General features: G+C 39.3%; 1 protein-coding gene across 7 annotated transcripts in view; it reads right to left on the reverse strand.

Moving 5' to 3' along the window:
• Nucleotides 1–27298, reverse strand: part of FREM1 (FRAS1 related extracellular matrix 1) — a 197453-nt gene that overhangs the window by 41152 nt on the left and 129003 nt on the right. For 6 of the 7 annotated variants that reach the window (XM_082467908.1, XM_082467907.1, XM_082467909.1 and 3 more), the window contains 7 exons: nucleotides 21918–22119; nucleotides 21055–21199; nucleotides 11836–11965; nucleotides 9201–9273; nucleotides 2901–3050; nucleotides 975–1213; nucleotides 232–279 (listed from right to left, as the gene is read on the reverse strand). In XM_082467908.1, coding sequence (XP_082324034.1) covers nucleotides 232–279; nucleotides 975–1213; nucleotides 2901–3050; nucleotides 9201–9273; nucleotides 11836–11965; nucleotides 21055–21199; nucleotides 21918–22119 — 987 coding nt within the window. The remainder of the gene's footprint in view (nucleotides 1–231; nucleotides 280–974; nucleotides 1214–2900; nucleotides 3051–9200; nucleotides 9274–11835; nucleotides 11966–21054; nucleotides 21200–21917; nucleotides 22120–27298) is intronic. The other variant, XM_082467911.1, reaches the window with a different exon arrangement.

The following is a 27298-nucleotide window of genomic DNA, read 5'->3' on the forward strand; positions in this document are numbered from 1 at the left end:
CAAGAGAGCAAACAAAAACATTTGTTGCAAAAATGAGCAATCCAAAAATTGGATCAAAACAAAGAGATAAAAGGTGTATTTTTTTTCTGACCACCCAAGCCTCTAAAACAAATTTCAAAACATGTTTTTAAGAGAAATACATAAATATAACAGTTATGAAAGGTAGTTTCACTAAATATTTTGTATCCATAAATACAAGAAATTCAGCAATTCTCTCAGACTAATGCTTACATTGTAGATGATGTCTGTTCCATTTCTATAAACAGAGGATGGATGGACCTGAAATCAAGAGAGAACAAAATATGAAAAAAATTGACTTGAATAATAATTAGCAGTAGGGTAAAACCCTTCCAATAAGATATTTTTAATGACTGAAAATTTTTAAAACATATGTTTTTCTTAAGATTTTCCATGCCTAAATCATTGGAATTTTTATAAAATCACTGGACCTAATGGCACTTTATCAATGTTGACTCATCTATTCTCAGTCCCAGTTAGAGAGAAAAAACATCCTTATTTTCTTGATACATCTATAGTACACAGAGGTCCAAGAAAACACACACACACACACACACACACACACCCATGAATGTGTGCCTGGTTAGAATACTATGCTGATAAGGTCAAAGCCATTGTTTCCACACCCAAGTAGATCATTTAATCTCATTCTATTTCAGCGTCACTGGTCATTCCCTATCCGTCTTGATCACAAAAGGAACCAAAGCAGAAATCATATGGATGAGTCAGAATATCTATCACCTCAGTCAGTACAATAAATGAAGTAGGGCAGCATTATGATATTTGTATACAACAGGCACTTCATGATGGTATAAGGAACCGTGAAAATCACCATGGCCCTCAGTCACTGTGAGAACCAGAACAGCTTCCACAGCGTTTCAGAATACTTATTAAGATCTTTTGATCCTTTCAGTATGCACTCCACACATCAAAACCAAAGAGGCCCCCATCCTTACTCTTTTGCCATTCCCTTGGGTCCTAAGCTTCATTCGAGAAAGATCTTCAGAATCAAAGTCCCGCAGGGTGTCTCCCCTGGCGACTGCTAGCTGCTTGGAAGATGGAAGGGGTCTTCTTTCCGGATGAAAGGAACCAGAAGTGGTGCGTGAGGAAGTCCCTGGGGAGGGCAGGCTCCAGATGCCCTTCTCCCATGCGTTGGGCATGTTTGCATCGAAGGCATATGTAGGATGGCACTGTCCTGGAGGCACACAAAATGGCAGGTCAGTTCACTTTACACAAACAGATAAGTGATCACATGGAGAAAGTCCCTGGAGCAGCTTGTCATTAAACTCAGACGGATGACTTTCCCACCAGATGTTGCCTTTCTGCCATTTGCCAGAAACGCCTTTACTCTTCATCAGTGTCCATGCAGAAAAGCTGTGCCCTTCTGCACATCTACAGGGTGACTGTAAGTCATGAAATTGATTTCACGAACCACAGATGAAAATCACTGTTGTGATCTTATAATCATCCCCTCTACTTGGGCAATAGCCTCCCTTCATATTATAGAACTCCTCCATATTATCGGGTTTACTCCCTGATCAAGTATCATTCCACAAACACTTTAAAGTGTTCATCCTTTCCCCAATCTCCTAGAGGTAGAAACTGGAATTGTTTGAAGATGTCAGTGAAATCAAGTAACAGTTATAAAAATGAGCATTTAACTGTTACAGAACAAAGATCCAGTAAATCTTAATGGAGCTCCTTTGATTAGAAATATTGCCAAATGATTCCGAGGTGTGGCTTTTCCAGCGTCTTTTCCCCCTGAGATCGTCCCTCCCACCTCCTGCTTTGCAATAGCAGTTTAATGAACAGTCTGTGAAACAAATCTTAAGTACAAACACACACGCTGAAAACTACGCTCTGAGGATAAAGCAACTTCTAATTTGTGGAAAAAGGATTAAATATTTCTGTTTTCTGAAAAAAAAAAAAAGAAATATTGCCAATTAGTATGAAAAAATTCTAAACCTAGCAGCCTCGTCTGGATACTTTACACTTCATGTGCAAAGTGTGTATTTTATGTGTTTATGTACTTAATGTGATCAGAAAATTCTACTGAAAAAGAAATGAATTTGGTGAGGTAAGGTGGTGTGGGAGAGATGCTATGGGAAAGGAAAGAGGATAGTGTCTATTTTTATTATAGGATGAGAAAGAGGAGATAATAAATTTCAGGTAAGAAAAACATACAGCCTGTAGGGCATGACAGGTGTAAAAATAGGAGGGTGAGACCAAGCATAGTAACTGGACACTTGTCAACTGCTAAATAGACAAATAAGTAGGAGGTATTTGGCAGGAAACGTCAGAGCACTGAAACTTTGGGCCGCTCTTTATTTTATTTAGTTCACATGTTGTTCTTTAGCATATACTACCCAGGACCTATTTGGCTCTGCAATCCAAGGTTATTAATTAATATTCTCCAGCTGCTCCTGAATCCCCAAGCCAGCTGCCTCTTTCACATCTATTTTTCTCCAATTCCTTCCTCTCAGAATTTTCGGGGTCACACTACAGTGGGGACTCAGATTTTAGGCATCAAGAGCTCTCTTTAACAGAGGAAGATAATTACAGCCCTATAAACTCTGGGGGAAAATAATTGTCCATAGATTCTCACCAACATTGTTTCCCCCTTGGCGAGAAAACAAACGGGTGAGGAAAATAACAACGAAGCCCTGACTTGTTGCTTTTCTCAAACGGTCGTTCTTAGCAGGAGGAAAAACCACATGAAGCAGAAACCAGAATAAAGGGCCTACATCACAACTGAGGTTGCTTTCTTGACAAGGAATTAAGCATTTTGATTTGAAGGTGTTATCAAGCACACTGGCTGTTGAAAGCAAGCAGCTACAGTGCCAGGACTGCTCCTGATTTCAAGATGAGGATCAAAAGAATACCTCCTTTTGAGTCCAAAATTTTCACTGCAGTTTTTGTCTTTGTGCCAAGAACCGCATTCACGGGGGAGTTCAGAATTACTTCAAAGACCTCATCAACTTCCTCTAATCCGTCATAGGTAATTGCTATATTCCACATCTTAGTTGACATTCCTACAAGAAGTAAACATTTTAATTACTCTTTAATTGCTATTTCAATCACCTAGGTGTCAGAGAAATATATTAATTAACATGTCTACAGCTAGACTGCAGTAGCCTGATTGAGCTATTGTACTGCTACCAACTCGCTGAAGTCGTGCTGTTCTCCTAAATAATATTAAAAGACCACATTTGTTCCTGGACAATGATGATTCCCTTTAAATGCAAACACTGTAACAAAAAAAAGCAAGCTGCATTAGGCAAGGGATGAACAAAAAATGGTGAGCAGTTGAGATCTAAGACAATTTTTTCCTGACCTGCCCCTTCTCTCCTTAAGAATAAACAAGTACTGCAGTCTTTAAATCTTAATAGTTTGAAAAACCTTAAGATGTTGATGCAGACAGTCAGAAGTGATTATTGGATGGTACTTCATGCTATTCACAGAAATGATTGATTTCTAACGACAGCTGCTTCCATCGGCTGCCCTACTTCTTGAGATCCTTCTAGCCCACAAACGCTTTTTCTGATGATGTAATACTCAGGAGTTTGATATCCTCCTACAGAGAATTTACAGGCTGGGGGGGTTCTTGAAATAGACGGAGGCAATTTTTTTTTCTCTTTCTGTCTGCCTCTGGTCATGGAGTTACAATCAAGCTTGGTTCACAGTAACTTTGCGAACTTAATGCAAAACAGTTTTGATGTTACAAACATATCCCCAGCTATCCTGTCACCACTAAGATGGGACGCAAAGCAATCCCAGAAACACAAAATATTAAAGTTGGAAGAAATTTCTGAGATTGTCGAATCTTGACCAGTTTCCATGACGTGGATAGCAGGACATCCCCCATGGGTTTATTTAGAAGAAAAAGAGTTGGCAGGAAGGAAAGAAAGTACTGTTTAGTGAAGAAAGATGGCTCAGTTTTAAGGGGAAAAAGATAAATGTACGGTTTAACCTTTGAGGACTAAGTTTTGAAACTTTATTCTGTGTCATTTACTCATAGGCTATTTGAGTGCTTTTATTCCCATAAACCCATCTATATAAGCAGTTAAACAATTTTTTCTAGTCTTCTCATCTGAAAATCGGATTCCTTTCTCCTTGCAGGTTGTTTTCTACAGATTTATGCCTCTCAGTTGTGCTAGCTAGATGATGGCCTCCTTCTTGAAGGTATATTGCTTATAGAGTTCATCATGGAATCAAAGTCTCATCAATCCCCAACAGAATCCAATGGAAAGAGGAAACCGTTCACTTATCCTACTCTTGCCTGCACTTAGAAAGAAAAATTAAGAGTCTTTGAAATAATTTTATTAAAAAAAAAATAGGCTGACAGGTAATTTGTTAAGCTTTCAGTATCCACTGTTTTTTTCTTTTTTGAATTTTTTTTTTAATGTTTCCAAGTCTCATCCATGTTGTAACATGTATTAGTCCTTCATTTTTTTTTCATTTTTTTTTGGCTGCGTTGGGTCTTTGTTGCTGCGCGCGGGCTTTCTCTGGTTGCCGTGAGCAGGGGCTGCTCTTCGTTGTGGTGCGTAGGCTTCTCATTGCGGTGGCTTCTCTTGTTGCGGAGCACGGGCTCTAGGCACGCGGGCTTCAGTAGTTGTGGCTCACAGGCTCTACAGCGCAGGCTCAGTAGTTGTGGTGCACGGGCTTAGTTGCTCCATGGCATGGGGGATCTTCCCAGACCAGGGCTCGAACCCGTGTCCCCTGCATTGGCAGGTGGATTCTTAACCACTGCACCACAGGGAAGTCCCTCCACTGAGTTTTTAAATCAATTACTTTCATAGTCTTTACAAAGACAAAATTGGAAGCATTTAATATAAACTACATAACTCCCACCTCATGGCTGGATGAATCAGTCCATCAGAATATGTATTTTGTATTGATTATGTGCTTGCCTTTGGTGGATGCTAGGGTGAATACTAGAGGTGTCACATAAGGAAGCCCTGACATAAAGGAATTTAAAACCTTCTTGAAGAGACAAGATGTAAATACCAGAAAAGTCAATTATTCCAGGTTGTGTATAATTAGCTGCCAAAAGATACAGAATAGATGGTAAATACTACATGTATGTGGGGTCCAGAGTTGGAAGGACCTGGGAGGAAATGGGAAAACAACAGACGCAAAGTCAGTTAGATAGCAAAGCAGGGACCTTGATCAGGAGGGCTGAGCAGATTACCTGGCTGGAGTAGAGAGGTCATGCCAGGGAAGAGAGGTGGTAGGTAGCACTGGCATTTTGTAGCCAGACTGCAGAGAGCCCTGGACACTAGGTGGTCAGACTCAGACTTTAAACCACAGGCAACAGGGAAGGCTCTTGAAAATGGATGTCTTAAAAACATGAACCTGAAAGTGTTATGTGGGAAGATTTAGGGGCCCAGGCAGACAAGCAGAGAGGCTAGAAGTTGGGAATCCACATAGGCAGCTGTTGTAATAAATTGGCATGAAGAGAAAAGAGACTTGACAATGAAGAAGGCATATGAATACCACTAAGGTTTTAATATTCAGAGAGCTGTTTTGACTCTCGAAGCCCATAAAGTTAAGCGTTATTCAAATATCAATCCAATACAAAAAATTTTTTTCCCAAGCCCCAACCATTTGCCTTCTTATTTTAAGAACTGTTTGATAAATTATAGTAGCCCTTCCCCCCACTGCCCCACCCCCCCCCAAAAAAAACCTTAAAGTTTCTGTAAAACCTTATGGAATAGAAACAGATGGTTAGAGAAGATCTATTCCAAGTTTCATTTAAGTACTTTTGATTTGTTTGCCTGCATTTCAACTTTGTTTATATGTCTACCAGGTATGCACATAGGACCTCCTTTTTTAGGTTAATGAGATTAGAAATCAGAACTTTCTTAGTTTTTCTTTTTCCTTCCTCTCCAGCCTTCAAGGTGCAAAGTATTTGTGAAATCACAGTGATTATAAACAATTTCAGAAGGCATGAACTGGCCCCCTGTTCCCATGAAACAAAAGGTGCTGAAGAGGAGAGAGAGGTGTCAGGTTATGCAGACATAGCCCACTTTACAGAGTGAGTTAATTCCTGGATATTTTCCTGCAAAACAGATTTCACTATTGAAAGACATATTCTCAATGTTTTTTAGCAAATGCCACGTGAGAGAGCTGTTCTTTGGAAAACATTTTGACTCAGGCACAATGAAGTCTCAATTAAGAATGCAGCAAACCTTTGAAGAACACTTATTTTAAAGGAAAACAATCATTTTCTTAAGAATATTTGCACTTTGACTCAAGATTAGTCACAATAGCAGGAGGCAAAGTAGTCAGGGTTAGCTTTTGGTTTGGTACAAAGCTGCAAGGCAAGCTTACTTGAGTGTAGCTCACTAGACTGAAAAGTCCCTCAGTTTCTCTTCAGCTCTCTCCAAGAGCACTCAAACCTATGATTTTCCACTGTCTTTGATTTCTCACTCTCTCTTTCCTCACCAATCATGGAAGCTGCTGTTTTTAAAGAAATGAACAGATTGCTTTGGATGAAAGGGGTGGGAATGGGGATAAAGACACCAGATCTGAAAGAGGCAAGGATGAACAAGATGGGAGTAAATAAGTATTTGCAGGACCTGTGGACACGGAGAATTCTAACATTCTCTAAAGGAAGACATCAGCTTATGAAACAGTTTCTGGCTAATAAGTTCCAAAGCAATGAACAACCAAGTGTTGTTTCTTTTTCATTTATAAGCTATATTTATTTATTTTCTTAAAATGTCTAAATAGGGACTTCCCTGGTGGTCCAGTGGTTAAGACTTTGCACTTCCATCGCAGGGGGCACAGGTTCAATCCTTGGTCGGGGAATTAAGATCCCGCATGCCGCACGGTGTGGCCAAAAAAGAAAGTCTAAATAATCTCTAAAATTATGACTATTTAGACCCTCAGAAGTCTTTAGTATCTACTGGAAGCAGCATGTAAACTCTTCAAAGCAAATGGGCATTCCCTCACCCAGTGGGACTTGCAAGAGTTAGCTTCCAGTAGCTCCTCCAGTGTGACATCTTCTAGTTCCTATCAATCCAAACAGAGAACCTGGTGGGCTGCTCAAAATCCACCAAAAGCCAAAATCACTCCTGATCTTGTGACAAACAGACCTCAAATAATGAAGATGATATATGACAAGGACTCTTGCCTCGTGAAAAGAGGAAAGGCTGGACCTGCCTTAACATGAAGTACATAAAGAGCACAGAGCCAATGCATCAAATCCTTTCATCTTAGGGTTGATCAGAACCAGAGCCTGCAGCAACCCGAGGGTAAACTTCAAATACATAACAGGAATAGCTCTTCTCAGCAAGGGTGGTCAGTCTGAGGAACAAGATTATGCAAGTCAGAAACTTACATATCACAGGAAGGAGGCCAATAACAATATCAGATTGTTGCATGTCAAATGTAAGGCTCTCTGTTATAGGTTGAGTTGTGTCACTCAAAAATCCCTGTGTTTAAGTCCTAACTCTCAGTACCTCAGAATGTGACCTTATTTGGAAATAAGGGCATTACAGATGTAATTCAGATGGAGTCATACTAGAGTAGAGTGGACCCCTAGTCTATTATGACTGGTGTCAGTATACAAAGGGGAAATTTGGACACAGACACACACAAGGAGAACATCCTATGGAGATAAAGGCAGAGATCGGGTGATGCAGCAGAAGCCAAGGAAGGCCAGAGATTCCAGCAAAGCACCAGAGCCTGGAAGAGAGGCATGGAACAGATTCCCTCTCAGCCCTTAGAAGGAATCAACCCTGCCCACATCATGATCTTGAACTTCTAGCGTCCAGAACTATTAGAAAAATAATTCTTGTTTTTAAGCTACCAGGTTTGTGATACTTTATTAGGGTAGCCCCAGCAAACTAATACAGTCACTAAACGTCGTACAACTTGTGGTGAACTGCAGAAAGGCATTTCTTTTCTACGTTTAATTTTTTTTGTTGTTGTTGCGTTGGGTCTTAGTTGCGGCAGGCGGACTCCTTAGTTGCGGCATGCGGGCTCCTTAGTTGTGGCATGTGAACTCTTAGTCGCGGCGTGCATGTAGGGTCTAGGTCCCCAACGAGGGATCGAATCCAGGCCCCCCACATTGGGAGCGTGGAGTGCTAACCACTGCGCCACCAGGGAAGTCTCCTCTACTTTTAATATTAAAAGGAGTGGTAATGGTATTTGGAGTGGTAATGGTATTCAGGCCATTTTGTTTTGTCTTTGCCCAAAACTTCATGTGTCGGTGGCAGACAATGGCTAAAGTCTTGATTGGATGGCCTGTTCTCAGAATGCAGAACATCCCCTCTGCAGGGGAGCAGAAAGCCACACGCCCTGCTGCTTCTCAAGGCCTTTTCCTTTTGACCCTGGACAGGTGATCGAGGTCCATTCCATACCAGAGGGAAAGAGAGACAACCATGCAGTGCAGTGAGGGAGAGCTACTGGTCCCCATCTACAGAAACCAGGGGAAGGGGGCATGGCTCCCGCCTTGGTGCTTTAGGCACAGTTAGCTGAACGTATGTCTGTCCTGCAGTTTAAGTCCCCTTCTTCTGCTACCAACTCCCCTAGGAAGTCTTCCAGGATTTTCCTTGGCCAGAACAATGGCACATCCTTGGGGTCACAATGTACTCTATTAGTGAGTTGTTTTCATGTCTGTATTTCTCACAGGATAGAACATCCTTGAGAACAGGCCCCATGCTTGTGTACTCCTTTTTGCACCTAGCAAAATTTTTCCAAACGCTTAAAACAAAACAGGTGTTATCTAATTAAATAATAATTTCCCCTGGAATCTGTTCATGTCAGCCTATTCCAAGAGAGATAGTTTAGAAATGACCCTTTAGGAATCCATATGACTATAACATTCAAAAAATTTCCATCAAAATATGAGGCTAATTACATTATTTCAGCTTTGTGTCAGACCTCTGAATAATTTTTTTTAATGGCATTTTTTCTGGATTTTTGGATGTTTGCTTTAATATTCTATATATTTTATTTGTTATGATCTCTCTTCTCATTTTAAATAAATACTCACTAGTAATAACATAAAATATGAGGGGCAAAACCTCAAGTCCAAACTCATCTCTCTGGGAGTGGGGTGATCTTGTCCCTGAGGAGTTTCTAGTTGGCTGAAGTTGCATAATAGTCTGTCTTTTGCACCATCTCCAGACTTTCTTACAAAAACATGAACAAAGTGTAGACGCAAAACGTACCTGGGTCAAACTGAATCAGCTTAGATGGAGTCATAGTGAAATCCTTTCCAACTGTAGCTGACACTTGGTTGACCTTAACAGGGGAAAAAAAAAAATCTTTTTTTTAATAAAAATAAATATTCTGTAATAGAAAAACATCTAGTGTAATCTCATACTAGACTAAACTCATGCTCTCCAATCTGTTTTTAACATTAAGTGTTTTTTTAATTATAATTCATCATTTTTGACCCATCTTCCTTAAAGTTAACTTTTTCCTAGACTAATATCAATGGAAGTAAACATAAAACTTTTTTATTTTTTTCTTCTCCTTTATAAATGATTCGGTTATTGGAGAAAGTAATGTGAATTTTAAACAGTATACTTCTCTTTGTTACAAATATCATTTTATTTCATGGGCTTCCCTCTACCCCAACCAGGTCCTAAAATAATGCCTTGGAGGAAAGGGAGAAGGGCAGTGAAGAGAAGGAAAAGCGGGTACTCCTGACAACCGGGGTGCTGATCTGTCAGCCAGCTTGGAGGTATCCTGTGAGCTCAGGGCACTGAAAGCCTTTAGACCAGATGAACTAAAACAAGTCTGGTCCATTTTCGCACCTGGATGAAACCATTCCTCTTCACAGACATGAATGAGGGCTCTGTGGGGATGACAGTCCTGGGGAACAGCCACACAAAGGCCATCCACACCCAGAACCAAGGGCTTCAGAAGCTCCTTCAAGTAAGTTGGAAAAAAAAAAAAAAAAATTGGTCCAGTCTAAAGAGACAATTGGCTGACCCCTTTTTCCCGTCCCCCAGGGCTGAAGAACAGAGGTGATTTAAGGGCTCTGACATCTCGTGCCCTTAACTTCCCCCAGAGGAGCCTAAATATGTGTGAAGAAGACATATTTAGTTTGAAATACGGTTGAAAAGGAGTTTGAAAAAGAAGCTTCAGCTGGTTTGAAAAAGAGGTCCTTGAATGAGATGTTCGGGAAAGTGAGTAACTCTATTCCTTCACTTTCTTACAAAGGGATGAAGGGCGCAAGTAAAAACTTACAAATTCCTATTTCTTTGGCCTCAGACATTATCTGCGTTTCTAACCAAAGGCCCTAACATCTGCCAGTGGTCTGCAGTGGAAACATTTTGCTCAAGAAGAGTATTGCCTCCTAAGCTCCCATTTGTTCTTTCTCCACAATGCCAAGGCTCCTCCCGAACAACCTTTCACTGTGGAAAGGCAGCCCATTGCACACCTGTACCCATCATATGCTGGGAGTTACATTTCCCCATGTGGTTCTTGCACGTGCAATTACCTAGTATTTACCACCACTGAGCTTACAGAATCCTATGTGGGAAAAGGAATGGGCTGAGTCAAGGTGGCTGCAGAAATCAGTCCGGGGCAGGTGTGTGATTCAAACCAGGGCAAACAACGTAGGGTAAAAGTACTTTCTTCTCCTTCCTCCCAGCCAAGCAGCCAATAAGCTCCAGTCTAAAGCAGCAGGCTGTGCTGTAAGCAGAGTGGTCCCTGAAGGACTCGGGCTGTTTGCGAAAGGCCTGCAGACTCAGCTGGCAGCTTCACTGTGTGCACTCAGCTTAAGCAGACAAAAGGTTCCGTCACACTACGTCTGTTGTTTCTACCTGGCAAGATGAATGGTTCTGTGGCCCAAAACTCCAGACTAGAGCATATGGTGCTTTTTATGGAGGAACAGAAGAATATTAGAAAAACATCCAAGTGGCGTTCTTTCTTTTTCCATAAACAATCTACTGGGAAAGTAGAGGGGATACCCAGTTATCTGATGATTTAATAAAAATAAAACACCCCAGATCAGGGAAAAAGACCCTATGCCCACTAGAAAGATAAATACTGAGTCTGGATATAGTAGAATTTATGTGCACAAGGTTGTGAGGGTGATTTGAACTTATTATTGTAATTGAGACTTGACTGAGATGGCATTTTTTCCCAGAAGCTAGTATCACTGCTTTTTTCCTTAGATTGAGGAGGGGAGTCTTTCAGGCTCATTCACCAGCATTCGTAGGTACAGGATTTTCATGCTCTCATCCACTTGAAGTGCAATTTTTATAGTGACTCCTAGAAAAATCTTTCAATTCTAGAAGCCATAGGGTGTGCTCCACGGCCCATGGCAGTGTAAAGAAATAGCAGGTGACTAGTCCAAAAATAATTATTGAAAATTCCTTATATTTCAGGGTGCCTGTATTGATACATGGTCTCTTAATTTTGCGTGACCTGGGTGAAGCTTAAGATAGGTGTGTTCCCTGATTTTTTCACCCACTGAGACCACAGGAAATGGTCCTGGTGCATACTAAGAGAAAGCCACTTGGGGACTTACATTTGCCTACAACTTTCCTTTCCAAAGCAGAGATTGGCCCAAGTTCACTAGGTTGGATAGATCTCCCTTGCGAAATCAAACTTCAAGAGTTAAAGACCAGATTTAAAAACTAAAAATGGGTTAGAAAAATCCTATCTAGGAGCTAATGCACCTGGATAAATGATGGAAGGACAAGGAGGTTTTGTACTTAGACTCTCGGGAATAGTGCAACACTCGTGCAGTTTGAAATTTCTTTAGTTACTCTGAATTTTTCAAAGGAAATAATCAGAGGCCCCAACCAGCAACCGAGGTTTTAGCTTGAAAGTTGACAGAGTTGTTACCTTTACACTCACAAAGGCCGAGTCCATGGAATATCCCTTTCTGGTAATTTCCAAGGGCAATACGCCCACATTCTCACAGACCTCGTATTCAGTCTGTGACCACTCGATACGAGACCACTTCAGTTCCAAGCTATGCATGTAAGGAAAAGAAGAAAGAAAGTCATGAGAAATGCATAATGGATGCCTGAGGGGCTCCTCTGCTGGGTAGGAGGCTGAACCACTGGTCCACACCGGGAGACAGAAGTGGTTCATCAACCTACACCAATGCTACAAGCTCCTTGCACTTGTTTGGGACATTTTAGCTCACAAAGAACTTTTACTGTCACTGTCTCATTTATTGCTCTCAACAATGCTGTGATGTAGAGCACGGATTAGAATTCCATTCTACAAACGCAGAAATAAGGTTAAAAGTCTATCAGAGGTCCTACAATTATTAGTGATAGAAAAGGGACTCCTACTTGCATGTTCAGAAGGGAAAGGAGCAGGTGTTAAGTTCAAGGAGAAGTTCATTTTTGGAAAGGACATTGATGTGAAATCTTCTCTCCTATCTTTTGGCCTCCTTCATTGATACAACAAGATCATTTCCAGGCACAGGTCCTCTCTGAACTTGGGTTCAGTTTAATAACAAGATATCTTAGAGGATGTGCCTAGGAGTTAGAATATGCATGTGTTTTAAAGCATTATCTGTCCCTTCCTCTGTGCGTATAAAAGGGCTACGCTAATATGTACCTTGGATGCAGCTATACAACTGAATAAACTTGCTAAATAGAGGGTGGTCTTTTTTTCCGCACTATATTTAGTAAGCCCGACATTTGATGGAAACTGACTTCTTTAATCCCCATGGCATGGAGAGGGACTTTTTTTTTTCTTTTCTTCAGAAAAGAACACCAAGCTTAGAGAGGTTAAATAACTACCTCGAAGGCCAAAAGCTATGACAAAGCTAACAGACAGCAGAGATGGAATCCCCAGTATAAATCTGAAACCAAATGTCCTATTCCTTCTCTACCATTCTTCTTCCCAACAGAAGTTCTTCATGACTCTTGCAGTCTGAGCTCAAGCAGGGGACTACAATTTTATCTTTACCCTGAAGTGTTTCCCTTTCTGAGGTGAGAAAACTTGAAATGTTTCACCTGAACATTTCTCTTCAAATATGTTCTTACATTCTTTACCCCCTGTAACCTTTCAGCAATAAAGACATGAGCAATCTTCACTATGATCATTTAACCCACCTCCATTGCTTGTGTCTTATTCATTTCCCTTTCATTCTCCATTCACAAAACCCTCAGTGGTTGCCTTACTGTATTCCCAAACTTTCACTTAGATTCAGGCTCTTTCCTCTAGACTTTTAAAGTTACTTTACAATTTTCTTTTCCTTTCAGAGCTAGAAATTCTGGGTGCTACTATGTAGAGCATAGAATTCACAAATTTCACAGGGCTCTCCAGACTTTCCTGTAGATCATTCATATTAGAGAGTAAGTTTATCCTCTAATAATCACTGTATGTCCTTGTACCAGTCATGTGTCACAGTCACATCCTATAGATTAAGTTCACGAGCGAAATAAACTCAATAGCACTGTCTCCTACTCCACTAACCCTGAGCCAGTGGGACAAGAGTAGTGTGGGAGTGTGGAATGAATTTGTATGAATGTTTATTCAATCAATACATATGAAATTTATTATTATTGGCATGCTGGGCTTCACAAAATTTTGACATGAAAATAGGATCCTTATATTCAATAGTATTCAAAGACCCCTCATGGGTCTTTGATGCAACTGACTTCAAATCTGTCATGAAACAGATCAAGAAATAAAGAAATAAGTGACTATGCTTAAAGAATCACAAGATAACAAGCAACAAGGATGTTATAAATGCTAATAGAAATAACACATTGCAAAGAATTCCTAAAGGATCCAGATAAATGAGAAAGGAAAACAATATCAGCAAGAGGGATTGGGGGAAAAGACAGAAAGATAAAAGAGGAGGAAAGGGGAACAATGGGAAGGAGTGAAATAGATACACGGGATGGATTTCAGCTAAGTCTCAGTAAGGTTCAAATGAGTTTCAATGTTCAACCTTCTAAGAATCCATTCATTGCTAACGCTAACCATGACCAGCAAAAATTCATCAGTGTCACTCTGCAGGTCCAGGTGACCCCAAGGCCTACAGTGAAATGTGATTTGATTGCTGATCTAGATCCATAAGGGGACCATGCAGAGTGGTGTTCAGCTTCAAAGCATTAAGGGTCTTGGTGTTTGGGAAAGTGCATGCATAATCCTGATACACCATTAGAATGCTTCATAATGCTTAGAGGTTAAGATTGTCACTACACAATGTTCTACTTTATTTTCTTAAAACTACTCCCTACAAATAATAAAGATCTATTGAAAAGCCATGAAATTTAAGCCGGGCTATATATTTTCCAGAAAAATACTTAAGTCACGAAGCACTTGCATACCTAGAGGATATGTGTGACACATGTTTTGAATGTGTTTTTTGTTTTCTGCAGTATTGTATTTAAGAAGAGCTTTCTACACTGAGACTGGGGTTGCTAAAACTCTACACAAACACCTGAAAGAAAAGTAAGAGATGTAGTCAATCACTTGGGAATTCTCCCTGAAAGAAGCCACACAGACGTATGCTTGGTATCATGTAGGTAACCAGGTGCAGGACCCCATGAAAGAAATGTGGGAAGCTCTGGATTGGCAGGTGTCATGCAGACAAGAGTTGGTTCAAATCTTCACATTTTAATGATCCCTCCCTTCTATGATCACAAAGTAAAGCTCACTCTAAAGTCAGAAATTAAGTTTACAGATACACTTTCTGTGAAGCCCACAAGGCAATCATTTCAAGTCATTTAGCAGGACATGAGAACTCCTTAAGGCCCTAGGTCACGGCTTCTCGACCTTGACACTATCGACATCTGGGACCAGATGATTCTTTGTGGTGGGAGGCTGTCCTGTGCATTGCAAGAAGTTTAGCAGCATCCCTGGCCTCGACTCATGAGATCCACCAGATTTAACCACACCACTCCCCTCTGGTTACAGCAATCAAAACTGTTTCCAGACCTTTCCAAATGTTTCCCTGGGGAAAGTCATCCCCAGGGGAGAAACCTTCCCTAAGTGATTGCGGGGACTCAAAACAATAGAATATTTCATTTAATGTATAAGCCAAATTTTGGTTCCCAACAACTATTGTGAATGAAAGATACAGGATGGAGGAGTAGAAATTAAACGGGATGGGACTTCTGGTCCCTCTCTCACTCTAAGTCAAGCACGAGAAAATCTGTTTAATCACTCAATTTAAAATCGCAATCTGTCCCCAAAATCCAGTGTCTGTGATCCCCCTTAATCTGACCAACTTTCATTTTCCAAAGTACGTATCGTGTATACCATACTATTTAATTTACTTAGGTACCAAGGAACTTAGTTAAGTACTTAGGTACTTAGCTCCAAGTAAACAGGGGTCTTTGGTTCACTGATGTATCACCAAGTCCCTTCTAGAGTGACTGAGAGCTCAATAAATATTTGTTAAAGGAAATAATGAACCTTGTTTAGCTTCCTGTTTGAAAAGCTAAGTTGACCACTGAAACTTTTCTTCTCCCCAGCCCTATTAACATATTTCACACAGTCTGAAAAAAAACGCTAGACTAGATGATCCTCACATGTTTTTTCTAGCCCTGACTTACTCTGGATTCTTTAGCTCCTATTGGACTAGAGAGAAAGGTGGCATTGGTAAAAGAGCATTCTATCATAAAGCATGATTTCTTGTTTTCTAAGGCCTGTGCATGCTTCTCAACATTAGACAATGTCTAGAGATGGCTTTGTTTTTCACAATGGGAGGAGGGTGATACTGGTTATTTAGTGGGTAGAGGCCAGGGCCACTGCTAAGCATCCTTCAATGTACAGGACACCCAACTCCCCCTCCACCACTGCCCCACAGCAAAGAACTGTCTGGACCAAGCAGTCAATAGTGTTGAAGTAGAGTCAAAAATATATACTTTCTGTTATTTTATTTTGTGGCTACTTGGTTCATTTATATGAAGGAACAATGGACCAAAAGCACCAGCTGGGATTAAAACTCTACTTTGGGATATGGGACATTAATCCAGGTTAACAAGAGTGTGTAAAAAAGGTACTTGGCTTCTCTATGCCTCAGTTTCCTCATTTCCCAAAGTGCAATAATAATGAGTCTGTACTTCAAAGAGGTTAAATGAACCTTAATGAATACTCATTAAGTACTCTGAGCTTCTCAGTGAAAGGTTTTATAGTAGCTAAAATTGTGATTAAATTATTCTTATAACTAGGTCTTCACTTATAATCAAGTGGCACATGACTTAAGAAAATCGAAATGGTAAAAAATATTTTTCCAAGTGTTCAATCTAAGACATCAATTCAAAGAGGATGCTATTAAGCTCAATAAAAATGCTGTGAACACCTGCGTTTTCATTTTTGTCTTTCTCTCATGATAATGGGGAAACAGTGTTTAGACAGGAAGCAGCACAGCTAGTACCCCAAACAAGTGCTTTGGAGTCAGACACATCTCACAACCACTTATTAGTGTGTGATTATGGTCAGTTAGTCTCTCTGGACCTCAGTTTTCATTATCTTTAAAATGAGGGGAATTATATTCACGTCAAATGATGCAAATTAAAATTTGTTAATATGTATAAAGCACCTGTACACAGTGGGTGCTTAATAAGGGCTATTTCCCTTCCCTTCCTCTGTGGTTTCTTAGATCTAGTCTGGAGATAAATACTTCAACTTCTGGCTTGCTGGTAACATGAAAGCCGAACCTAACTAAGAGTTTCAAACGCTTCCCCTACAATGTGTTTCATAAAAGCTGCTAAAGCATTGCCAAGTTCGCCTGGTAGAAATTCCTTTTCTTTTTTGATTTCTTTGGCTCTTCTCTTCTAAGGCCAAGGATGAATAACAGAACAGCTAGAATGAGGGTAGCCAAAGGGAGGAGAAGAATCAAAGTGCTTAGAATCATGAAGCAGCTGGAGAAGCAGCCACTGAGTTATGCAGAACTTCAGCAAGGGTCAACTTTTCTTTTGAAGTTCACCTTTTTGCAGTGGGCACAAGAAAGAGGTCAACCCTGAATGCATGTTAAGAAACTGGCTTGGTCAGAAGTCAGCTATATTCTGTGGTCTGCGGAGGTGTTTTTGATGAATGATGTGGTCCTGTGTAACTGAGTTTGGGTGGTATGCAGACCATCTTGAGATTCACATCCGACTAGAGAACAGTCGTGAGCGTATGAGTGAATCACGCCAAGGCGTGAGCCGATAAGATGAGCACTCACATTGAGGTCAGGGTGCACTGTGGCCTCTGCCATTCATTCACTTAGTGACTTCTGGCCAATTACTTAAATACCTTGAGCCTGATTTTCTTATCACCCTCAGAGGATTGTGTTTTGTAGATTAAATTGGACAACATACGTAAAAGCGCCTAGCACAGTGCCTGAAATTTTGGCACTTAACCACATCTAAATCTTGATGCAAATTTCCATGGATTTCAGTGTTCTAAAATAACTTCTATTTACAATAAAATGTCTCCCAAATGTACCCCATGAAAAACTTGTTTCATGAGCTATTCTGGGGCAGGGTGGTCTTGGTTCTATAGTCAAATCAGGTTGAGATATGTTGCATACCATACCCCTCTCTCGAAGATTCCCAGTGCACACAAGCAACTTCGTGACTCTGGCATTTGATGCATTAAGCAGCACGCAAGCTAGCTAGCAATAACTTGATTACATTAAGATTTGCAAACACCATTTCTAATGGAATATCTATTGACCCTTCAGGAATGATATTCTATAGAAATGCTGCCATAGCAAAAACTTACTAGCGATCAAGATTCTGGGACAATTCCCACTGAACATGGGTCCTTCTTTTCTTTAAAGAGCCTCAATTTTGCTCCAGATTGCACCCACCTGTCTCTTCAGCTGTGTTATAGAAGGCCCCACCTCTTTAAACATGCAGAATATTAATCTATTAATCCCGTCTAAGCCAGAAAAGAACACAAAGTTCTACAGCATTTAGCTGATTGATTAACAAGCATATGGACTATTCACTTTGTGAATCAACGCAGAGTCAATTTCTAACTAGAGATGGGCTTGAGCTGGCCACCAAATGTCTCTGGGATCCTTCTTCAGTCAACTGTTGCCCCCATGTGAATGAACAACAATAGTAATCACCACCACAGGTCACATTTGTTAATGACTTTAAGTATAGAAGATGCTTACATACGTTTTACCTCATTTGTTCCACTAAAGAAATTGTAGTACTGTCCCCACTTTACAGATGAGATAACTAAGATAAGTAAGCCTTGACCCAGGTCAGTGGGAGAGCCAAAGCTCAAACCCTGTTCTTTGGCTCTCAGTCCAGTGGTTTATTGTGTATTATTTATCCCATAACCCCCAGTGCCTCAGCCATGGAGTACACACTCATATTGAAATGTAAATGTAATTTACATTTAAGGTCTTGAGGAGTAAGTATTTCCCCTTTCTTGCTGCTTTGGTGGCCAAAGACTGGAGAGAAAGAAGGGAGCTGAGTCTATTGCTTCTTTTCCTATAGGCCGTTTCTGCACACTCATTAAAAGTGGGCAAAAAGTCCTTTAGTGCAGTGAGGAAAACCATGGACCATGGTTTTCAAGAACCATACTTTCTGGGCCTACATCTTAGCTCCTTCACTAACTAGGTGTATGAGATTGGAAAAGTCACTTCCTATCTCCTTGCCTCAGACTCCTCACCTGTAAATTCTGGATTATGATAGTACCTAACTTAAAGGTGGTTTTGACAATTAAACGAAGAGCAATGAACTAGAGCAGAAACCTATATTGTAAATGCCTGTGATTTATAATGTACGTGTAAGTAGCTTCCTGCTGGCTGTCATGGGAAGACAGACCACTATTCACAACATTTGCTTCCTGCTGGGAAAAAAAAGTTCTTCTTGTTGCAAAAAACATCTACTTACAAATGAGGTTAGGGCCAACTATATCCTTCAAAATTTATAAAGATAAGCGCTGAGTAGTTTCCACCTCCCCCCACCCACTCTAGAGGAGACAACTTAATATATGTCAGATCAAATCAAAGTTATTTGGGATTAACCATCAGTAGGCATATTTTACATTATATTCCACTGGTTCCAATCATTACAAGCTGAATTAGAAACAACTTCAGCGTAAGTACCTGAAAAAAGGTATCCAGTACAAGTAGGAGCCTATTTTAAAAGCCTCAAGTAAGGTCATAAATTCTGTGATTCTGCAATAAATTTGAGGATTTTTTAAAATCATAAATCATCTTCAAAAACAATGCCCTTGGAAATAATGAGGACTGAAAAGGGTATGTAGGCGAAGCAGTATCAATCTAGCTTTATTTTGGGAAAAAAAATTCTCTGGCACCTATGCTGTGTTCTCATGTGGAAGACCAGCAGTCAGCATTTGATGAGTAGCAAGTCTGATCAATATTCTTAGGTTTTTTAGTTGAACTATTAAAAAGCAAGTGAGGGCTTTCCTGGTGGCACAGTGGTTGAGAATCTGCCTGCCAATGCAGGGGACACGGGTTTGAGCCCTGGTCTGGGAAGATCCCACATGCTGTGGAGCAACTAGGCCCGTGAGCCACAGCTACTGAGCCTGCGCGTCTGGAGTCTGTGCTCCGCAACGAGAGAGGCCGCGATAGTGAGAGGCCCGCGCACCGCAATGAAGAGTGGCCTCCGCTTGCCGCAACTAGAGAAAGCCCTCGCACAGAAACGAAGACCCAGCACAGCAAAAATAAATAAATAAATTTATAAAAAAAAAAAAAAAAAAAAAAAAAAAAAAAAAAAAAAAAAAAAAGCAAGTGAAATCAATTTATTAACATTTTTGGAGCAGGATTTAAAAAAAAACATTTCCTTGAAAATTGGAAGACATTTGTCTGAACTGCAAATAGGTAATATATTTTGTATAAAGATTGTAATCCCGAGGCAAGAGCATTTTAATGGTAGGTGGGCAGCTGTTTTACTTTTATAGCGCCATGATTGTATTTTAATGTCAGGGGACAGGACTTCCTTGCTCATACCTATTTCCCAGCTTCTTGTACTGCGCACCTGGCCTATAGTAGCCACTCGGTAAAAATCTGGACCAGGTACTGCAGGCAATAGAGGTGGGACCCTGGGAACATGTTTTGTTAGAGACGTGTTTTTCTAACAATGACTACAGAGACCTCTGCTGGCAGATATTGGGACTACAATTCAGGATTAGAAAGAAAAAGCAAGAATGAACAGAGCAGAGGTGAATTTCTCAATTTTTCTTTTCTTCCTGTCCATATTCTGTCATAAAAGCCCCCTCACTTATGGTACGTAGTTTGACTAGGATAAGGTAAATACTAAAACTAGGATAAATGAACAACTTTCCTTTGAGGTGACTGGGAAGGGTATCAAACTTAAAGAGAAAGTAAAAACACTGCTCGTGGAGAACTGGGCTATGATTAATCTTTCTGTGATCATCTGACAGTTGGTAAGTTATTGAAGGTATACCTTCCAAAAAAGTTTAGAATAGGGACCTGGTGAGTGAAATTACTATGGTCTGTTAATGTTGTTAATTTTGAGGGTTTGTTAATCTGGTTATTCTGAAAGTCATACACTTTATACAAATTCTAAGCATCACTTAATATCTTCCCAAGTCTGTTTTCCTCTTTGTACTGTCTTCACCTTACCTACGATAGGTTTACTGACTTACAAAAGCAGTCACTAGTTATTGCTTGGGTTTTGGGGAAGAGAAGATGTTTTGCTAGCACTTCCTGACTTCCTCATTCTTCCCAGTTCTAGATATTTTAGAGATTTAGATTTAGGAGACTGTGGTTACTAACACGGTCCTAGAGTGACCTCTTGCTGCATGGTTTGTACATGAGCCTACAAGCTCAGTCCTGGATGCCAGTGAATTGTCAAGACAGAAACCTCTGTGGGTGTGAAAGGATATGCATTTGTAAATGCATGCATAAAATGAATGACCCAGTTAAGTTAATGAACTTAACTTTTTAACGTTTCCATATTCTGTAAAGCTATTGGCTTTCCCATTATCAAGCAGTAATAGAAGTTTTCCTCTCCAAAATCAATTCTATGAGCTTGTGAAATAATCTATCAATTTGTCCTCTTAGATTCTGTTTAAAAAATAACATTTCGCTTTCCTAATCAGTTACATTCTGGACATTATATGCAGGACTATTGAATAAGCAAAAGAATTTACATTTGAGGAGTGGCAGAGTTCCCTGTGGGGTCCATGACTTGAAATTCCATGGTATCTGAATTTACTTCCAAAGATGGGTTTATGATGTAAAGAATGGTCTTACTGTTTAAGTCCTTTTGGCTAAATTTCTCATGGATAAATTCACCTACAAAAAAGAAGTAAATGAGTTTCACTGGTAATTAAACAAAATATCAGGTAAGAGCTGATACAATTTTATGGCTATTTTATTTCAAACTCCTCTTTAAAAACAGCCAAAGTATATTTTTTAAAGAAATTAATAAAATGTAACTATCTTAAAATTCAAATTCAATGAACTTAAATTAGGCTTCCAAATTACTTTGTCTCAGAAATATTGTACCTTAAATATGAAAATAGAGAGGGAGTAGGAAGATATAGTAATAAAATCTAAAATTCTGTGCCATCCTGTTTAGTGACATATTGTAATCATTGTCTTCATAAAGCAGAAATAAGATACTATCCAGAGAAAACTTACACCAAAAAAATTGTTTTTAATGAACTTACATCACCTTGGAATTCATGATACAAAAAAAATGAGTCACAAATATGAATTTGGTCCTGACAATGTGTGTTCCTGTCAATATATTACAATCTGGTTATTGAAAAAAAAATTGTAAACAATAAACAACTATGTATCAGTATTTAGTTCTCCCATTCAAGATGAATTTAGGAAAACACAGCTTCAAACGCTCTTTAGCACCGATATTGATTTATAAACTGCATCTATCAGGAAGCCCTGGGGAGTGTTTACCAAATGGGCCTGCACTTAATTAAATTACTGTCTAGCATTGCCAGCCACTGGGTATTTTAAAATGAGCAATTACAAGGAGTAAGGAAGGCAGTACCTGTTGTTGTATTCTCCAGATGTCCATGTTGGGGGCCTCGTAAAATCTTAAAGATGATCTGATTGTCATCAGTGTCGGGGTCCGATGCCTTCAACACGTGGGAAGTGATGTAAATCCCATAACAACCATTTTTCAGGAGCCCCACTTGAGAAGGGGAATGCAAATGTGTGATGTGGGGGGCTGCTTTGTCCACCTGGTCCACCTGCATGATCAATAATTACACACAGTGTTATACAAAGGCTTCTCATCCCCAAGCAACACAGGGCTTTAATGGTTCAACAATGACAAACTCTCCTGAATTTCAGATTCCTTATCCTCCTCATTGGTTAATTTCTGCTGAAAACGATCTCATTCACAATATTCTCAGCAAACATCGTAGTGCCTGGAAGAGAGGCCAACTTTCTACTGTAAACTTTGACCCAGCTTTATTTATTTGTCCACCGTCAGACTACCCCATTAGGACCTAAGCTCCCTGAGGGCAGACACATGTCTTTTTCTCCCCAACTATTTATTCCCTGCACCTGGCACAATGCCCAGCTATAACAGAAGCTCAAGAAACACTTGTTGAATGAATACATTAAAACTGACCCAAGAATTGTATTGCAAACTTAATATTAGTCCTACAGAAGGATTTCCCCTTTTTCCCAGTGTTTGGTGACTTACAGAAAGACACATGTAAGGTTTTACAAATGCATTGAACATTTTTTTTTCTCATGTCTTTGTTAAGAGAGCAAAAACGTTGAGTAGAAATAAAAATACCTCAGTAAAAAAAAAGTGAAAGGTGCTTATCTATAGGCATTTGCATATTTGTTTTATTGACAGTGAGAACCGGGTAAGGTAACTAAACAGGTAGACTCAATCTGTGAAGATTGTGATGGGCAGTTACTCATGAGTGAAAGAGATGTATAGGTTCAAACACTACAAAGGGCCTCATTCAGGTATCGTATGGAGCTCAGTCCCTCTTCAAAATGACTCTTACAGGTCAGGGAGGGAACATTTTAGGATGAATTAGCACAATTCATCACTGATACCACAAAAGAGGTACAAGAACACTTGTACTTCCCTTCACTCCTAATCATTCAAATTTTAACTTTATTTACCCCAAATGATCCTGTTGTAATTCTACCAAAGAGTGTCAATAAGACTATATATATTTTTGTGTATGATCATGTGATAAACTGCTATTCAGCTATTAATAAGAAAAGGAGGTAGGATAAACTAGCAACTAGTAAAATTCCCACAATTCAATGTTAACTGGTAAAAAACAAAAAACAAAACCCAGCAAGTTGCAGAATAGGAGACAACTACACTACCAGTTTTGATCAAAACAAATACGTATATATGTTCATACAGACATAGACAAAATTCTGGGAGTATTTGCACAAACCTGTTCATTTGTCTTGGGATGAGGAAAAATTACCGCTTCTCCTTTGAGTATTTCTGTATGGAATTTTGTAACAACCAAATATTTTTTTTCCTTTTAAGTTGGCAAGCTGCTTTTTGATTAAAGAACGTAATCATACCTCATGTTGGTAAATGTTTGGAAAAACAGACATTTTTATATTTTGCTGGTAGAAATGCAAATTAGTGAAAATTTTTTGGAGATAAATTAGACGTATATGTATATTAAAAATGTGCACATACTGTGATCCAAAATTTTCAGTTTTTGAATGTATCCTACAGAAATACATGTGTACACAAAAATATATATATATGGATGTTGACTAAAATATAATTTGTAATAGCAATTAACAGAAAATTCCATAAAACATAAAAGTCCAACAGGGGATTTATAAACCATCTCTGCCTGAGATTGAGTGCCATGCAGCCTTTAAAAATTGTGTTTTCAAGGAAGATTTAATGACATGCGGAAATTTTTATGAGTGGAAACAGGCAATATGCATAATAGTACATATAATATCATCCCTTTTTTATTGCAATAAAAGAATGCAAGGAAGCCACTGACAGCAGTAGGATGATGAAGGGTTATTTTTTTGTCCTTTTCTGTAGTTTATGAATTCTTTACAACAATTATTTTATAAGCTGAAATAACAACAAACATTTTCAAAAGTTAGTCATTTTCCTCTCCTAAAAAAAGTGTGGATGGCTCCCTCAGAGCTGTGAGGTTGGGTGGGAGGTGGAGGGTCAAACACTTATCATGGCCACTGGGGGAGAAGCTCCAGGGTGACTAGTAGGAAGGATGGTCAATGTCAAGAGAGGAAAAATACAAATACTTCAAGCCATGTAAGTAATCCTCAAAGTTGGTAAATACTTGAGTATAGGGATTTTTTTTATGTTATATTTTCCTTAAAAATAAAAGTATTACAAAAGGAGTAAATGCCTGTTGTGTTCATTTGTTTTTAAAAAATTGTTAATATCTACACTCCGGTTACATGGTCCCCTGTTGTGTCTTCGGTCCTACTTTGTGTTAAAATCTATTCTAGTCTTATTAAATTTCTAGTTTCTTCAAAAGCAGGTCTTTTGGATCAGTATAACAGAAGCATTTTAAAATATTGGAGTATAAGACTTTTTTTAAAAAGGCTACATCCTTATGATCACTTGTGTTGGATTTACTAAAAATCATCTCACACTTGCCTAAACCTTAGAAAGCAGTGCTGCTGGTCCTTTCTCCCTCACCCCCACTCCCATTGTTTCCTTTTAAGAAAGATTACAGGAATCATTACACCAAGACTCCAGAATCTTGGTCAGATATCTGGACAAAACTATATTCAAAAAGAAACATGCATCACTATGTTCATAGCAGCACTATTCACAATAGCCAAGACATGGAAACAACCTAAATGTCCATTGACAGATGAATGGATAAAGAAGATGTGGTATATATATATATATATATATATATATATATATATATACACACACATACACATACACACACACACACACACACACACACACACACAATGGAATACTACTCAGTCACAAAGAAGAACGAAATAATGCCATTTGCAGCAACATGGATGCAACTAGAGATTATCATACTAAGTGAAGTAAGTCAGAAAGAGAAAGACAAACACCACATGACATCACTTATATGTGGAATCTAAAATATGACACAAATGAACCTATCTACGAAACAGAACGAGACTCACGGACATAGAGAACAGACTGGTGGTTCCCTAAGGGAGAGGGGTTGGGGGAGGGATGGAGTGGGAGGTTGGGATTAGCAGATGTAAGCTATTATATATAGAATGGATAAACAACAGGTCCTACTGTATAGCACAGAGAACTATATTCAATATTCCATGATAAACCATAACGGAAAAGAATATTTTAAAAAAGAAGAGATGTAAATATATGTATAACTGAATCACTTTGCTGTACAGCGGTAATTAATACAACATTGTAAATCAACTATATTTCAATTAAAAAAAAGACTGCAGAATCTTGGTCAGATAGACATGATTTCCTACAAAATGAATGTCAGATTAGTGCCTGCTGGTATTTGTTTTGTGTTTAAATCCAGTAGCTTTGCCCTCAGTTACCCAGGTTGGGACCATAAGAGTAGTGCCCCCATGCTTAGTAGACCTATTTGGACCGATTCATCACTCAGTGGTGGTTGATGTCTTATTGTCTTGCCAGAAAAAGCTTTTAAAACCAAGAGACTGAGGAGGTCACTCTCCTGCACTGCTGGAGGGGTCAGTCATTTCCTAAATTGTTTGACTTCTTGGCTCAGAGACACCAGGAAGTTCAGGGGAATTATGGGAGAAAGTTTGAGGCTTTCCTTGTGAGGTTTTTTGTTTGTTTGCTTGTTTGCATTTTAACACACAAGGCAAGGAAACCCTTCTACTTTTAATGAAAAATCTTTACAACATGTATTGAATATTTCCCTATCAGTAAATTCTACAACTTCCAAGAGATAACTCTCCTATGATAACCATGTTCTTTAAGATATTTTTGGTGTTGGGAGAAACCTGATTTAAGTTCTGGTACTCTCTTCAAACTGTACCCCCTTTTCCCTCTCTGTTCTGGAGTGTAGTGCGGAACTCTTATGCCTGCACTCAGAATTAATAACTCCTACAAATTTGCAACCAAATAGACCAGAACATTATTCCAGGTTGGGCAGTACAGTGACATTTCTCTACATAGTGTGTGGGGGGGTCAAGGGTCAAGAAAAAGATACTAACAGACTGAAGAGTGGGATGAAACTAACAACAAGTAAAACATAATTTAAAAAGAAACAGAGTAATTTTACTATGTACAAAGTACTTCTTACGTACTGTACCAATATTATCAACACCTTCTCTTTTCTCCCAGTACATCATAATTTCATTCCACTTTCTGGACCTCCCTCATGCCAAAGATTCATCTTGTATCCACTCCATGTTATCATAACTCCCCACCTTCCTCCTCAGATTCCACCTTAGATAAAGACTGTGATGGTTAATTTGATATGTCACCTTAGCTGGGTTTGATGTCCAGTTGTTTGGTCAAACACCAGCTAGATGCTCCTGTGAAGGCATTTTTTATTTTAGATGGGACTAGTATTTTGATCAATTGCCTTTGAGTCAAGCAGATTACCCTCTATAATGTGGGTGGGCCTCATGCAATCATTTAAAGGCCTTAAGAGAAGACTGAAGTCTCTTGAAGAGGAAGGAATTCTGCCTCCAAACTGCCTTTGGACTCAAGACTGTAACATCAACTCCTGCTGGAATTTTCAGGCTGCTGGCCTGCCTTGCAGATTTTGGATGTGTCAGACCCCACAATTGCATGAGCCAATTCCTGAACATAAATCAATTGAATCAATCTTTCCCTTTCTCTTTTTCTCCCTCTCTCTCTCTCATAATCTATATGTATATAAATTATATACATCCTATTGGTTCTGTTTCTCTGGAGAACTCTAAGACAGAGATGAAAGAGCAAGGGAAAATTATTATTTTACATAATCAGAATGTATCCTGAATTAAGAGACAGATTTACATCTTTTTTTTTTGCTGTTGGTAGAAGTGTGTAGAACAGGGTGAACTATATCCAAGGAGACTGGATTCAAGGCTTTGAGAGCCAGAACATACTTGATGTGTTTTGACTAAAAAAGAAACACACATTATGCCCTCCAAGAACCATCGTAACAGTCAACACAACTGTGGCAGCGTAGTACCATAGAAAGGACACAGCATTGGGGATCAAAAAGACTTGAGATCTTTTATGTGTGTCTGACCAAATTATTTAACTGTTGAACTCCTGACCATCTATAAAATGGAGGTAATAAAACTTAGTTCATTGGATTTTTATGAAAATTAAATGAGATTTATGGAAAGCGGGTCCAACCTACAGTTAACATTCCAAAAATTGTAGCTGCCACCGTTATTATCCCCACCATTAACACATGTGTAATATTGATGCTGCTTCGTAAGTTTCCA

The sequence above is a fragment of the Balaenoptera physalus genome (genome assembly GCF_965194825.1).
Source record: "Balaenoptera physalus genome assembly, chromosome: 7".
Lineage (NCBI taxonomy): Eukaryota > Metazoa > Chordata > Mammalia > Artiodactyla > Balaenopteridae > Balaenoptera > Balaenoptera physalus.